The sequence below is a fragment of the Lepisma saccharinum genome, chromosome 26, assembly GCF_977018435.1.
Source record: "Lepisma saccharinum chromosome 26, izLepSacc3.1, whole genome shotgun sequence".
Lineage (NCBI taxonomy): Eukaryota > Metazoa > Arthropoda > Insecta > Zygentoma > Lepismatidae > Lepisma > Lepisma saccharinum.
The window spans coordinates 9,427,066-9,441,409 of NC_139254.1; the positions used below are offsets into that span (position 1 = coordinate 9,427,066).

Here is a 14,344-nt window from a genome sequence, read left to right on the forward strand (position 1 = left end):
TGTTCAGAAAGTAGTGTGAGAATCTATTTTTATGTGCTCTTTGGTAATGTTATATTGGAAACACCAACATAAAAATAAAAATTATTTCAAAAACATTCCTGAAGTGGTATGTTGTTGTTATGATCCACATTTAGAGCTGTGAGACCTACGATCCTTCTTAGGACCAATGCTGACGTCCCTGGTAAGTTCCAGCAGTGAATGTTCCACTTTTAGTGATATATGGCTATGTTCCAAAAAAAAATTGCTTTGTTTCGTTTTACCTCTTCAATGACAACAAAAATTAAGTCAGTCCAGTATCATAGTTAGGTTTGTTTTACAGACAATCACGGAGGGGCACTCTCACCATGCTTTGGCCATCAAGCAATTTGTGGAGAAGCATTAATTCACATGAAGATCTTCAGATGTGATCAACAGTAGCAGAAACGCTCCATTTAACTCAAGTGTTGCATTTCAAGACCTCCATTTTGATCAGTGCTTCCCTGCAGATCACTATTTGGTCACTTGGTGACCAAAACATGTGTGAGGATGGAGTCAATCATCCCGATCATTCACCTGTTTACTCTTTACTCTTCATTTAACATTGTTTTTAAGTACTTTTAGCCATGCAGTTTGGTACAAGTGATGACTGCTGAAAAAAATAACTACCTCAGTCACATTATTAAAATATTTTACTTAATTTTGAAGAGAATAGATAGAATGATATTCTGTCACTTACTTCGAGAAATATTTCTCCTCTTCGCATTCATCCCCATTATTGTTATCCTGACTCCTCCAGAACTCTCTCCAAAGGGTTTCTACTGTGCTGAACTGCAGATTGATAACAGCATCAAGAACAGCCTGCAATATACACAAGTACTGTAGTCAATACCGTGACTTCCTTCGATTTATATACCTTTCATAATTGGGAAAAGAGAGACGCGGTAGTATATAAATACGGAGAAACTAGTACTCACTTTTATCCGCAAAGCTGTTTTTTCTTCTTTTTCGATTAATTTGCTGTACAGCAATTTCCAACGAGGATGGTGGCAGTGGCCACTGAAATTAATCGAAAAAGAAGAAAAAACAGCTTCGCGGATAAAAAGTGAGTACTAGTTTCTCCATAATTATACCTTAACGTGCAGAATCAGAATCCTTCCTAAGGGAATACATTCTGTCAAATAAATACCAGGAATTATTCATTTAAAAAGCCTGTGTAAAAGGTATGATTTTTTTTTCTTTCTTTCTGAAAGTTGGTACCAATGTACCTAATTGTCACTTAGAGTTTTGGCACGATCTGTTGTCCAGTTTGTTTACAGCTGTTGGTTAAGTTAGTCGACCTCAAGTGTACTCTGCTATTTTGCAATGGATAAAAATATCGAAGAAAAAGTTTGAATCAAATTTTGCATCGCCAACGAATCATTTTGCTGAATCATTGAAAATGTTGGAGAAGGCCTACGATGAGTCAACTTTATCGAAAACACGAGTGTACGAGTGGTATAAAGCATTCAAAGAAGAACAAGAAGAGGTTTAAGACTTGCCTCGTTCCGGTAGATCTTCATCGTCTTTGACTGATGAAAATATCAACAAAGTGAAGGAAATGGTGATCTAAAATCATTATTCAAGCTTAGATCTGGACTTGTCTCGCAAATCTGTTTGCACCACTTTAGTTAATGTTTTGGGCACGAGACGTGTCACAGCAAGTCTTGTTCCGGAGCTCAATTTTCTTCAAAAAGAGCATCGCAAACAGGCTGCCGAAGACATGCTGCTTGAACGAGCCAATTCGGACCCTACATTCATGAAACGCATCGTGGGTTTATGAGACGTGGGTTTATGAGTTTGACATGCAAACCAGCCAAGCTTCGGAGCAAGCCGAAACTGGTTAAACTACATCAAAGTTTCTCGAAACAGTCATGTTGACTGTTTTCGTTTTTGAAATCGTGGTGGTATCCACTCGGAATTCCTTCCGGAGGGGCAAAAAGTCAACAAACACTATTATCTAGGCATTCATTATGAGGCCTTTGAGAGAAAATGTTTGTCGGAAAATGCCAGATTTGTGGAAGAACAATTCTTGGATTGTGCACCACGATAATACGCCGTCCCACACATCGATCCTTGTATGCGAATTTATGACCAAAAACTCAACTAATGTCATCGATCAAGCACCGTATTCACCAGATATGATCCCGTGTGACTTTTTTTTGTTCCCCAATCTCAAATTACTACTTCATGGAAGACATTTTGAGTCGACTGAAGCCAAAGAAAAAACAAAATTTGCAGAAGGAGCTGCAGGCCATACCAGAAAGTGCCTATAAGAAGTGTTTCGAGGACTGGATTATTCCTTGGCATAAGTGTATTGCCCCATTAAATGGAGCCTATTTTGAAGGCGACAAAATAAATTTGGATGATTAAACCAATATTTTGAGTTTTGCTGAACAATTCCCGGTATTTATTTGACAGAGAATGTATACTAATGTTTAAAATTAAAGCAACAAACAGAAATTCTTTCCTGTGTGTCCATTTGACCACATAACGATCAGGTGATAGTAATATTTATGATGTCATAGACAACTGGTTTAAGACAGAAAATAAACCTTAATGTGCCAGCATTTATCAACAAAAAAAATCACGACCGCAACAGGTTAAACTTAGCAAATTTATCAAAAAAAAAATGACACGAGGAAAGGATTTCTGTTTGTTGCTTTAATTTTGGACACTAGTGTACATAGTGAATACTTATGTAATTTAAAGTATCACCAATGCAAGAATGAATTATATCAGTCTAAGACTCAAGTATTCAATCCTATTAGTTCTCTTGTCATTATCAATAATAAATCAATACATTCTGTTTCCAATATTTTTTTCTAACTTCAGCAGTTTCTTTAACTTCTCGACATCGATGGGCAGTTGCCACTAGTTACCACACTAGAGCAATCAAAGCAATGAAGTTAACAACTGCAAATCTGTACTTTACAAGAAGTGATTTTAAATTAAATTAAATTACAGTAATCACTGATATAAAATGCAAGATAACACTCTCCCTTACCTCACAGTGTTCCCGATACAAACTTCGGAATGTATCCAAATCTTCTATGTTAATATCATCTGGCAGGTTGAGAGCAGTGAAGTCTATGTCTGGGAAATTAGGAATTGCCCCAGTAGCATCTCCAAGGTACTGGTGGTGCTGAGAGTTCTGTAATGTAAATTGGGTATTAAGTCTTTCCCAGCAACATAATGAGAAATAGTTATTACCAATATAAAAATGTCTGACACTATTAATACTGTCAACACCAGTCTACTATTAATATACATTTTACTAGCAACATTCAAGAGGCATGCCACAAGGCAAGCTCAAAGTCCTTTTTTCAACCTAGGACCCATCTTTCGAAACAAGACTTGTATTGAATGTCCACCCATACTGGAATATTACAATTATAAATATACAAATATTAGTGGCCTCCCTGATGGTGTAGTCGTAACATTGCCACCTTGTAATCAAGGGGTCTCAGTGGAGGCATGTATTGGTTCGGATCACACTTTAAGCTGTAGGTCCAGGGTGCATTAAGTTGACTTGAAAAACAATCTCAAATTCATATCAAATATTAGTGATGGACTGATGCACATTCAGTAAAGACACTCATACTGGACATATTTAAAATTGAAAATGTCCTGTGAAGAACCAGAATGGTTCTATAATCATCTATTTTAATGCACATAACCAGGTAACTGCCAGTGAAAAATACCCTTTGCATTTAGACATATACTTTAAAAGATCAACGCCTATGAACTATACCATTATATATGCTTTAAAAAATATCTAAATGACAAAATTTTACACTAAATTACGGCTATTTATTGAAATACTGGATAGGTCAATTTATCGACAATTTCACCTAACACACCCCGTAACAATTACAAATAATAAAATACATCTTGCCAAAAATATGTACAGCAGAAAGAATTTTCCCATTTTTCCTTTTCAAACTTCTTCCCTCTACTGTATCGATGCCACTATCTGATTTTCCAAATAATTAAGTTGAATTCAAAGTTTAAATTGCCGACTTTCAACCTTGCTACCAAAGTTCCAAGGTTCGAATCCCACCCTCGGCATTGACGTTCTTTGCAAGTGACCCTTCATTGATTTCATCTAATTATCACTCACACGCATCATCACAATTAACCATAAGTGGCAGAAAAGAGATGTTAATCAAAATACTAACACAAAGTAGACATATATCAGGTGCGAGTGCAGACACACATTTCAAGTAACAAAGAGGAGACCTAACTATATTGAATACGCGTATTAAAAAGGTCTGCCATGCAGGAGACACTGGTTTTATTCCCGGGGTGGGCTGATCTAAGGTCGGAATTTTTCCAGCCTTGTCCCCGCATGAAGTGGTTCTGGGAGTCTCGTAGCCTGAAATCAAAGGGTACCTAGGGCCAACCCGGGGGAGGAGGAGGGGGGGGGTAAAAGCAGTTGGAGCATGGTGATCGATCGGAAATGTGTGCGGCCTTACCCCCACACCCCCTAAAATGTGCCTCCATGATACGGTACTATATACACGGGGAATTTTACCTTTTACCTTAGTCACTACAGAAAAAAATGAGTCACACAATGAAGTGACTACACAGAATCTGAGACCTTACGTACCTGAGGTGATGTGGAATCAGAATTACTGGAAGCAGAGTTGTTGGCATTTTGTTCGAATTGGTTATCCATCTTCTGTCCTGACAAAGGTTTGTAGCGCTTCTGCGACGTCTGCTGCTGCCTGACAGCAATAGAAGATCCGTCATCCGAGAGTTGGTTCAGAGGAGAGTTGGGTTTCACACGGATGCCGTAATAATGGTACTTCGAATTCCCTCTATAAAACAGTACAGATTGACAGAATATGGATAGCTGCAGTAGCTATTTTAATTAAGTAAAAGTAAATGAAAACCAAATCAGTACACCCTGGTCTTTTCTCCTTTAGTGGCATGGATAGTTTGCAGCCAACAATCAGTTTTCAAGCTAGTTGTCCTGCAGCATGTTGACGGAAATGGAAGAAATTTTAACTTCGATGCACCAATGCTGTTTGCCTAATTGGGAGCTTATAACAGACATCGTACCATGTAAACAAGCAACTATGTGGACTTTGTGTTTAATATAACAATGTACAATTTTATGTATATGGTTGCGTGGAAGAAAAGGCTTTGTATGGCCTTAACCCCGCCATTTAAAACAAGACATTAAAAAATAAATAAAGAAATGTTAATTGGTCATTATTAGAGGCACATATTTTTGGTAAATAAAAAAACAAAATTTCGGTACAAAAACAGAGTCGATTTCGGGTTCAAAAGCGGTAAATAAAATAAAATTTCGGTGTTATAGTGGTGAATAATCACATCAAAAGTACTATATAAAATGACATTTTGGTTTTAAAATTGTGAATATAATCCCAAATTTGATTTAAAAACTGCACTTATTACACAAAATAAACTTACCCCTTCTAATAGCACATTTATGTAGTTACCAGAGTATTAAGTTCATTCCTGTGTAAATGGGTCCATTTTTGCTTCTCAAATATTTACAGCAGAATTAATCAATTTTCCATGAATTGCATAACTCACAGGATAATTCAGACTTCAGAAAGTGTCGTGTCAGTATATAAACTGTAAATTTCGAGTTTAAGAGAATATTTCGCATTTTGCAGTTCATTTCGCATTATTTCGTGACAAAATAGGGTAGAAAAATGCACCTCACACCTTTCAGAAACATGCAAAATGAACATTACAGCATGTTATTTCATATTTCGTGTTTTCGTCAAAAACGAAATTTGCTTGCCCCTAGTCATTCTCAACTGCATGGTGCTTTTAACTATGCTTCTTCTAGCATCACGTTTCAAGACAGCACCTCTTGCCCCTCTTCCCTATGACCACCTTCTGTTCTCATTATTCTGCTCACAGATCGAGAAGAATGAAGATTACTTTTGTTACATGGACTTTTTTTCCTTTCAAGTTTTTAATATACTTCGCAATTTCATTTTCAAAGTCTTAAAAACCATACAACATTAGTTGAAGAACATGAAAAACATCCTTAATACACCATGAAAAGAAGGTGTACGACATGCATTGAACATACTTACAAAAACACCAAAAAATCTTTTGTATACAATCCTTTGATCACTTTACTACTTCTACATCTCAACAAATTATAATTTGTACATCGTGATTGCTTCCATGCAAAACTAGTGTTTATTCAGCATTTTCCTACTTATTTCCTCTAGTATGTTGCCAGCAGGTTTAGAGTTAATGAGTAGTGTTTGAAATTGACCTTCCAAGACAACTTACCTTGTGCCTAACCTTCTCGTTCTTAATCCAAGGAATACCGACCGAATTAATTTGCCAAACGATGCTGCGTTTACAGGATCCAACTTGTGTTCCGCACAGTGACGTAGGTAGTGACTATATAGTGTGGACCGTGGCAAGCTAACACCCTCTGCTGTCTCATAGTTGTCCAACAACCACTGGACCTGTAAGCAGAAAGAATATCTGTTGAAAGGCGGTAACTTCACCACATATACGCAAGACAATAAATTGACAATAGTATCAGGTGGAAAGCACAATTCAGCAACAATGCAAGTGTTATTATAGCTACAGCTCTGACTTTTTCTACTGTTGAGAGGAAATCTATTAAAATCTGCGACTTGGAACAATCATGACTATTTTATCTAGGTAATTATTCATGCTTCAGGGAACGAAAAACATAGCGGGAAAGTAATCTGCCGCAGTAAACTGCTTACTTATCTCATACACTCATATTTCACTGAGAAGTGCCACCATCCTCTTGAGAACTTGTATTGCTCGGTCGGCTTCCAGTGTGTATTGTTTTGCTGGGTGCTTCTCAGTGCACTTTTGTGGGCTGTTTGTGGAGTTTTGTGCTGATCTTGGTTCGAAATATCAGTCAGACAACTGATTACTTTATTGTGGCATATTAGGTAATTTAGTTAAATATTTTCTACAAAAGTAAGGCACATTGTCTAATGACTGGCCTTACTTTTAACGTAAGTGCCTAATCATTGGATTCTGAGTTGTAGTTTTTGTTTGGAGTCCACTTTATGCACTGAAGAGCTAATCGGGACAGGCTCTACAGTTTAAAGTGGTATCTGAACCACAATGTGCTTCCACCAGGTATCGAACCCGGGACCCCTTGATTACAAGGTGATGACATTACCATTACACCACCGAGGAGGATCTAATCAGTGGAACTGTATGTCACGAAAGTAGGCAATATTTCTACAAACTCACTGTACTAAAATCCAAGTTGCAACAGCTCCTTGAAAACCACGGACTGCCAAACAACTTTTCTTTCTCTGTTATCTGCCTTTTCTAGATTGGAGTCTGCTTCATTTTCTTTTAAAGTACTTGAACACAGGACATCTAGCACTATTCGGCTATGTGGGAGCTACTACAAACCCACAATTCTCTTATTTCATTGTTCTTGGGGAGTGGGGGAGAGGGGAGAAAAAGTTTGAATACATTTCTATGCTCCAGTTCCTGCAACAAAATCATTACAGAAATATTGACTTTGGGGATGAGTATATAGCTAAATTCTGAACTAGCGTTTGCAGTTTTACACTCTATCAGCACCAATTCATGTGATACCAACTACAAACTGAATGTTCTGCTTGAAATCTCACAATACAAAGCTCAAACATGAATTAATCCTTTCTACACACAAAAACAATAACACAATGGTAAAATGTTCCATTAAATTTCAAGCCATTTGTAGAAATATGGAAAACTTTATACAGTGGAATATTGATTTTACATTACATTATACATTCAGTCTTCATGCTCCCAACAAATCAAAATGTAAAATTTCAGTCGATTTTACATTTTCCCGCATCTTTAACTTTTTTCATAATGGTCCCCTGAAAAACGTAAAATTGAGGTTCCACTGTATACTGATACACCAGTATTCATACATCAGCTGCTAATGACATTGTAACAATTAATGCAACTCATCCTTAATGTCAACATATTTGTTATGGTATCGATGTCAATAGGGATTATTTATATGGTTTTCAAGTGTAAAATGCATCTTGAATCAGGAAAAGTAAGTACCCTATTGAATGACCAAGCTCAAGGAGAGTGGCTATTACTTGTAATGTACTGCATTACAATAGAGCTAACTGACAGTACCAATGCTGATACTATTATTGATTGGAAATTGAAATAGTTTAAATCCCTTACGTGTGGATGGCGTTACATCATCCACAGTGTGCTGTTGCAGTGCGGAAGGCATATTTGTATGCTTTGTGTTGTTTTGACAAGATTCTACTGCAGGTGGCATATACAATTCACCCAGACATGATGAACCAGAAGTATATGCATGCCAACATGCTATGTATTATTGTATTTTTGAAACGGTGTATTATTTACATTTGTCGTCGAATATGAAAGCAATTCTGTACAAAAATACAAAGAAAACTTGATTTTAGAAGTTCCAAGATTATACACTGCTCACAAAAAGTTTGGAATTTTGTTATATTAAGCACAACAACATTTGAATATTACTGTGTTTGGCAATAGGCATGGTGGCATATGTCGGTGAAAAGACCAGAACGTTCACCAGACAGAATTCCTAGGCAGTGCATATCACCAATTGTTTCAAATCTTTTTGTGAGGAGCGTATATACTTATAACCAGTGGCATATTTAGGTTCAAGGCAATGAATACAAGAAAAAAATGGGAAAATCTGCAACCTACAAATTAAAAATCAAAGTTACATTCCATCTCTTTATGAAAATCCTTACATATATTCCTTACATACATATTACATTTAAAAGAATATGAATAAATACACAGAAGTAAGTTAGTAACTTGCTTCTGCGCATTTATTATATTACCACGTCTTTCATTCCCCAAAGCATGACTAAAAGAAGATTGTTAATTAGTACAAATTGAAAGCAAACAAGAAATTCAACATGCATGAAAACTGATTAGTAGGAAAGACATGAGAGACTTACAGTGGCTGGTGAAACACGAGTAGCGTGTGAAAGATTGGGATGGCCGTCACCATCCAGTGAAGTGTTAGTACTTCCAGGAACCATATAGGTAACACCAGCATCCTGGCAACAAAGGACAGTCAATCAGGCCACGTACCATAAAACCCACAAGTTATGCATGCACACACACATTAGTATGTCAACCACCAACACACACACATATGAGGCGAATTTCAAAAGAGAGGGCTGATTTATTATATCAAACAAGAAAAGAAGTGTAGCAACACTGTATTAGTGATTACAATACTTCATTTTTCAACAGTCACCATTATTTTCGAAGCATGTTTGGTACCGTGGAACAAGCTTTTTTTATACCCTCTGCACGTAAGTTCGCTGCCTGAATGAGGTGAAGGAAGATGTGATATTAACTAGATACAAGGTCCGGACTATTTGAGGAGTGATCAAAAAGTTCCCATCCGAACCTCTGAATTGTCGGGAGAGTGAGGACAACAGTGTGTGGTCTAGTGTTGTCATGGATAAGAACAGTTCCTGAGCGTAGCATTCCACATCATTGGTTTTGTATGGCATGTCTTGTTTTGATAGTGTGTCAAGAGTATGCTTGCAATATGACTGTTCTCCCCGGCTCCATGAAATCCACCACCAAAGCACAGCTTGTTAATCCCAGGAAACAGTTGCCATGACTTTTCGTGCAGATGGAGTTCCCTTGAACTTTGTTGCCTTTTTTTGGGTGTGAACGCACACTGTTGCCGTACTTTCCCTTTACCCATTACACCCTAACCATACCCTTCGCACAATTCTCCGTGAATTTTGGCACCATTATGGCATTTCGAGTTAAAAAATTTAATCACAAAGAGTACTTCTCCACTGGCGGGATTGTGTAATTGCACAGCCATTTTAACAAGCTCTAACTCACAGATAACCAACAGCTGACTTGTGAAAATGATTACTGGGTCACCAATAGACCCATGCGCAATTCGATCACTGTTGTCAGTCACATTTTATAAATAATCAGCCCTTATTTTTTAAATGCCCCTCGTATATACATTTTAACAAATTGCGAACATGGTATCCCAATAAGTACTTGTTTGTATCTCAAAATAAATACAGCTCATTTACACTTTGTAACATTTGAGGACTTTAGTAATGAAAATGTTTTTATTTGTGTTGTTTTAATAATATGGAATAGCAAGCACAGAATATATATTTTTTAAAAAATAGTTATGGATGCTCCAAATTATTCACATTCTTAGATTTTGGACAAGGTTTTCACAAATATTAAAAATATTTGGCAGAGTTTTTAGTTAGTATAGCATGCTAAGAACAGAGGAGTCTCAGGTTAGAATCCTGGGTAAGGCATAGATGATACATTCTTCTGTTCCTTCCTCTATTTTCATCAAGTCCTTATTCATCTTCATTGTTTTAATTACCCTAGTGTGGTAGAAAAGTGATGTAAAAAATGAAAATATATACTTGAGCAATTTATCATATTTTGTGGCAATCATATTGGAGTTTCAGACTAACATCCAGTTAATAAAAATGTGTAAGAAATTTGAGTTTGTAACTATACAATATTAACATTCAATTTGAAAACTGCACAAGGAATTGTGGAGTAACTTGTACATATAACATAAAATCCATTAAGTCATTATCTAATTCTATCATCATTTGCAGCAAGACATGTAAACATTAATTTTTCAAGAAACAGAACCCATAAATGTCTATCACATACTTACCTCCTCTGTATATCTATTTAATTCAAAATCTAATCAATTTAGTGAAATTCTAATTGTAACAGATGTCATTGTAATCAATAGAATGTTTTTAAAAAATAGATATACATTTTATAAACAAAAATTATGTTAACTGAACAAATAACATGGGCAGCCTGTATTTCATAACATGGAGAAAAATATAACACCATTCCAGAATTCATTAAACAGATATCAATACATCTATACAAACTTACCCTATACACTTTTCTCAATCCATGACAAAATATAAAAAGTATATTTACTGTGATTGTCTCCATTTTTTTTACATATTATAGTGTATTGTAATTAAAATACTGATATTAAATAATTGTATGAGACATTACTAGTACTCCAACTTTATTGTAGATGGAGTTCAAGCATCAACTTTTCATTCAATAGTGATGTATTGTGCAATTACATATGTTTCAGTAAATTCTTACTTTTGATTCTCTTTTATCAAGTTTGCAGTAAGAGAATTCTACAAGCATTACTTGAAAAAGTAATAGAATGGTCCCCTTGTATCCACAGGCAATACATTCCATGACATAACACATCCTATAGTGCCTGAACGGAACCAATCAAATAATTTGATTCTGGTTAAGAAGCTTGTCTGCTATTATGTAATGTGTGCATCCTTCTGCATAAAAGGAAACATTTATGCAATACTGGATGTACCTTTGTAATTTTTACCTCTACAAAAACCATGATGCCTAATATCTATACAGCATTTATATTTTACATATGTATAAAATGAGATATGTTCAGACAAAAATGAAAGACATATTTACACAAAAAAAAATATGCCACACATAAGAGGAAAGACAAGTGTATACACACTCATGCACGAATATGTAATTGAAAATAAATACATGCAAAACCCTTCAAACATATCACAGCAAGCAGTTACAAAAATTAAAGGAAGAAAATCAAAAATAAATTTGGCTTTCCGAACGCTGAACCAAATTCCACTATATAAAGTAGTAGCTACTTCGTATTTAGGACACATAATGTAATACATATCTGTTATGAGATAGCCGCTTCAGCATGCAGATTTAGCAGAAAGTATACAAAAGTAAAGAAAGAGCAAGTATATAACGGAAATGAGAATAAATATAAAAAATTAATGTGTACAAATTCAATAATGAATAAAACCTAATACACAAAAACAAGTGTTGCTGACGACTGAGAGATATTTTAGAGTTTACCACGTGAAGACAGAACGTATACTTACAGCACTAACAGTCTGAGGAGACGCTCTTGTTGTACTAATTAAAGGGTGGCCCTCAGTGTCTACACCTTGCTGGATGAGGTAAGTTCCATTCCCCTGAGTCAGCAGCTGTCCCTGAGCAGGGATGGCTGCTGTGCCCTGTGTTATACTGCCTGTCACCTGATGAGAAATCCACCTCATTAACCCTCGAAAGCTTCTCAGTGACCCTTCCACCAGAAAGACACCCCAAGTGAAACATGATTCTATTCTGACACAAGTGTGTGCAGTTTGAAACAAAGGATGTGAAATCAGTGGTGTATAAAAGAAGTGATAACAAGACACTCGATATCTACATCACAAAACTAGATTTAAGCGCCCAGTTGGCAAACCACACTGTAAAGTTAAATCTTATAATGTACAGCTCACCGCTCACGAGAAGATCCCCGAATGAGGGTTGACGGCGAGTGGGTGTGAAGGGAAGGACTGGTCCATTTGCAGATTTTAGGGGTAGCAGAAAGTCTTCTGCTGCGGCTTTTCGAAGTGCGCGGGAGTTGATTTGCGTCAATCACGCAGAGCGTGTGTCCGCAGCAACAGTTTGCTGCTTTTCTCTCAGTGGCCAGAATACTTTTGTATTGCTTATCCTGTGCATTATTTAGACTGTATTTCAAAGAATTTTAAAAGTATATACGGCAACGACTTTAGGGTTACCAGATTGCTGAACGACAGAACTTCACTTCTCCACTGCCATGTAACAACTAAGAGTACGGCAGTTAAAAAATACTGTCTATTTCTGAATTCTGTCATGAAACTCAAATCAAAGTAAGCCACGGCGAATTGCACGTTCTTACTTATTGTCAGAAACTTGCTGCTCACCAAGAGCCGTGGTAGATGTCACAAATGCTTTCAAATCAAAACCTCACGTGGTGCGGCGGTGACAACAGAAGAGATGCAAAGGTCCAACAATTTTTCTTTGCTGCAAGAAAAGTTTATTTTCTTTGCGCTTGCAACTGAGAGGGTTGTATTTCTTTACTTTGAAATTGAAAACTGAAACAATATTAACAATTATTTACAAATAACATTTTGAACTAATCTTGAAGTTAAGCAGTTGTCTATATCCCAAAAAATCAGATATTTCCAAATTTTCCTAAAAACACGCCCAGAGCATTTTTAGTACCCGAAAAACAGCATTTGTTCAGGTAAAAGAGAACTTCTGGTAACCCTAAACGACTTGTGTCGCTGCACTGGTTACAGCGAGCCCAAATGTGTTTTTCATTCAGGGTGCACACCCCTGACCCTAATAGTGGATTCACCTGCTGCTACGTCACTTCACTTTACTTCCGTCAGGGATCTTCTCCTGAGCGGTCAGCTGTAGAGGAGATTGCATTTTTAAGGCTCGGCTGAACCTTTTTCCGATGTCAGGGAAGCAATTTTCAAAACTTCCTCTCCTTTCAAAATACCGCTATGATATTCACAAATCTGAAAAATTAGATATGCTTAAAATTCCTTCTAGAGCATTCACATGAATCTTCATGTGGTTTACTTTCGCTGTTTCTAAATGTTCTCAATAGTTTCGTGGATATGCAAGATTATTAAACTATTGATAATATCTAAGATATGCAAGATTATTAAACTATTCATAATATCTAAGAAAATAATCAGATGGAATTCCAAGCAAATGAAATTTTTCACATTCTGGAATATCATAGTAGTAATTTGAAAGGAGAGGAAGTTTTGAAAACTAGTTCTCTGGTTTATTAAATTAGGCATGCACAGGAGAGATACTACATAGAATTTTCAGCGAAAAATGTAGGCTCAACCAGGACTCGAACCTAGGTCTCTGGCATACCGTGCCATTGCTCTACCACTGTTTTACCTGTGTGGAATCGTCTCAGCTAGTGCTACCACAACAGGATCTGTTGGCTTTAAAACACAACGGCAGCGAAAAACCAGGCCACCAGCTCGGTAGCTCAGTGGTAGAGCAATATAAAGGTATGCAAGAGACCTTGGTTCAAGTCCTGGTCGAGCCTGGAGTTTTCACTGAAAATTCTACATAGTTCTCTGTGTCGGTCAAAGGTGCCTTAAACGTTCGCCTAACCACTGTTGTGTTACAAAATAATACACTACTTTTGGAAACTTTTCATTCCAGTTTCCTAGAAGCTTCTCAAGCTAACATTGGAAGAATATGTACAACCCTACATGGTTCGATGTACACAGAGAGAGTTTCCTGAATAAAGTGACAAGCAACAAGCAACCATTTTAACTTGGACTGGGACACTTTCAGTCTGTCTCATCTCAGTTTGTTGGTCGGGCATGCTCAGTGAATGCCTTTTTATGTATAGAATGGGAGAACACGTGTTCCTTGTTGCCTGTTCCTTCAGTCTGAAAGCTCCCATAGTTCTGGA

The 14,344-nt window shown here is 36.7% G+C and overlaps 1 protein-coding gene across 11 annotated transcripts in view; it reads right to left on the reverse strand.

The window, feature by feature from the left end:
* Rfx (regulatory transcription factor Rfx) overlaps positions 1–14,344 on the reverse strand; it is a 232,568-nt gene that overhangs the window by 22,579 nt on the left and 195,645 nt on the right. For 8 of the 11 annotated variants that reach the window (XM_083112714.1, XM_083112713.1, XM_083112722.1 and 5 more), the window contains 6 exons: positions 11,967–12,122; positions 8,985–9,086; positions 6,304–6,485; positions 4,628–4,838; positions 3,023–3,169; positions 716–837 (listed from right to left, as the gene is read on the reverse strand). In XM_083112714.1, coding sequence (XP_082968840.1) covers positions 716–837; positions 3,023–3,169; positions 4,628–4,838; positions 6,304–6,485; positions 8,985–9,086; positions 11,967–12,122 — 920 coding nt within the window. The remainder of the gene's footprint in view (positions 1–715; positions 838–3,022; positions 3,170–4,627; positions 4,839–6,303; positions 6,486–8,984; positions 9,087–11,966; positions 12,123–14,344) is intronic. The other 3 variants (XM_083112718.1, XM_083112719.1, XM_083112723.1) reach the window with 3 other exon arrangements.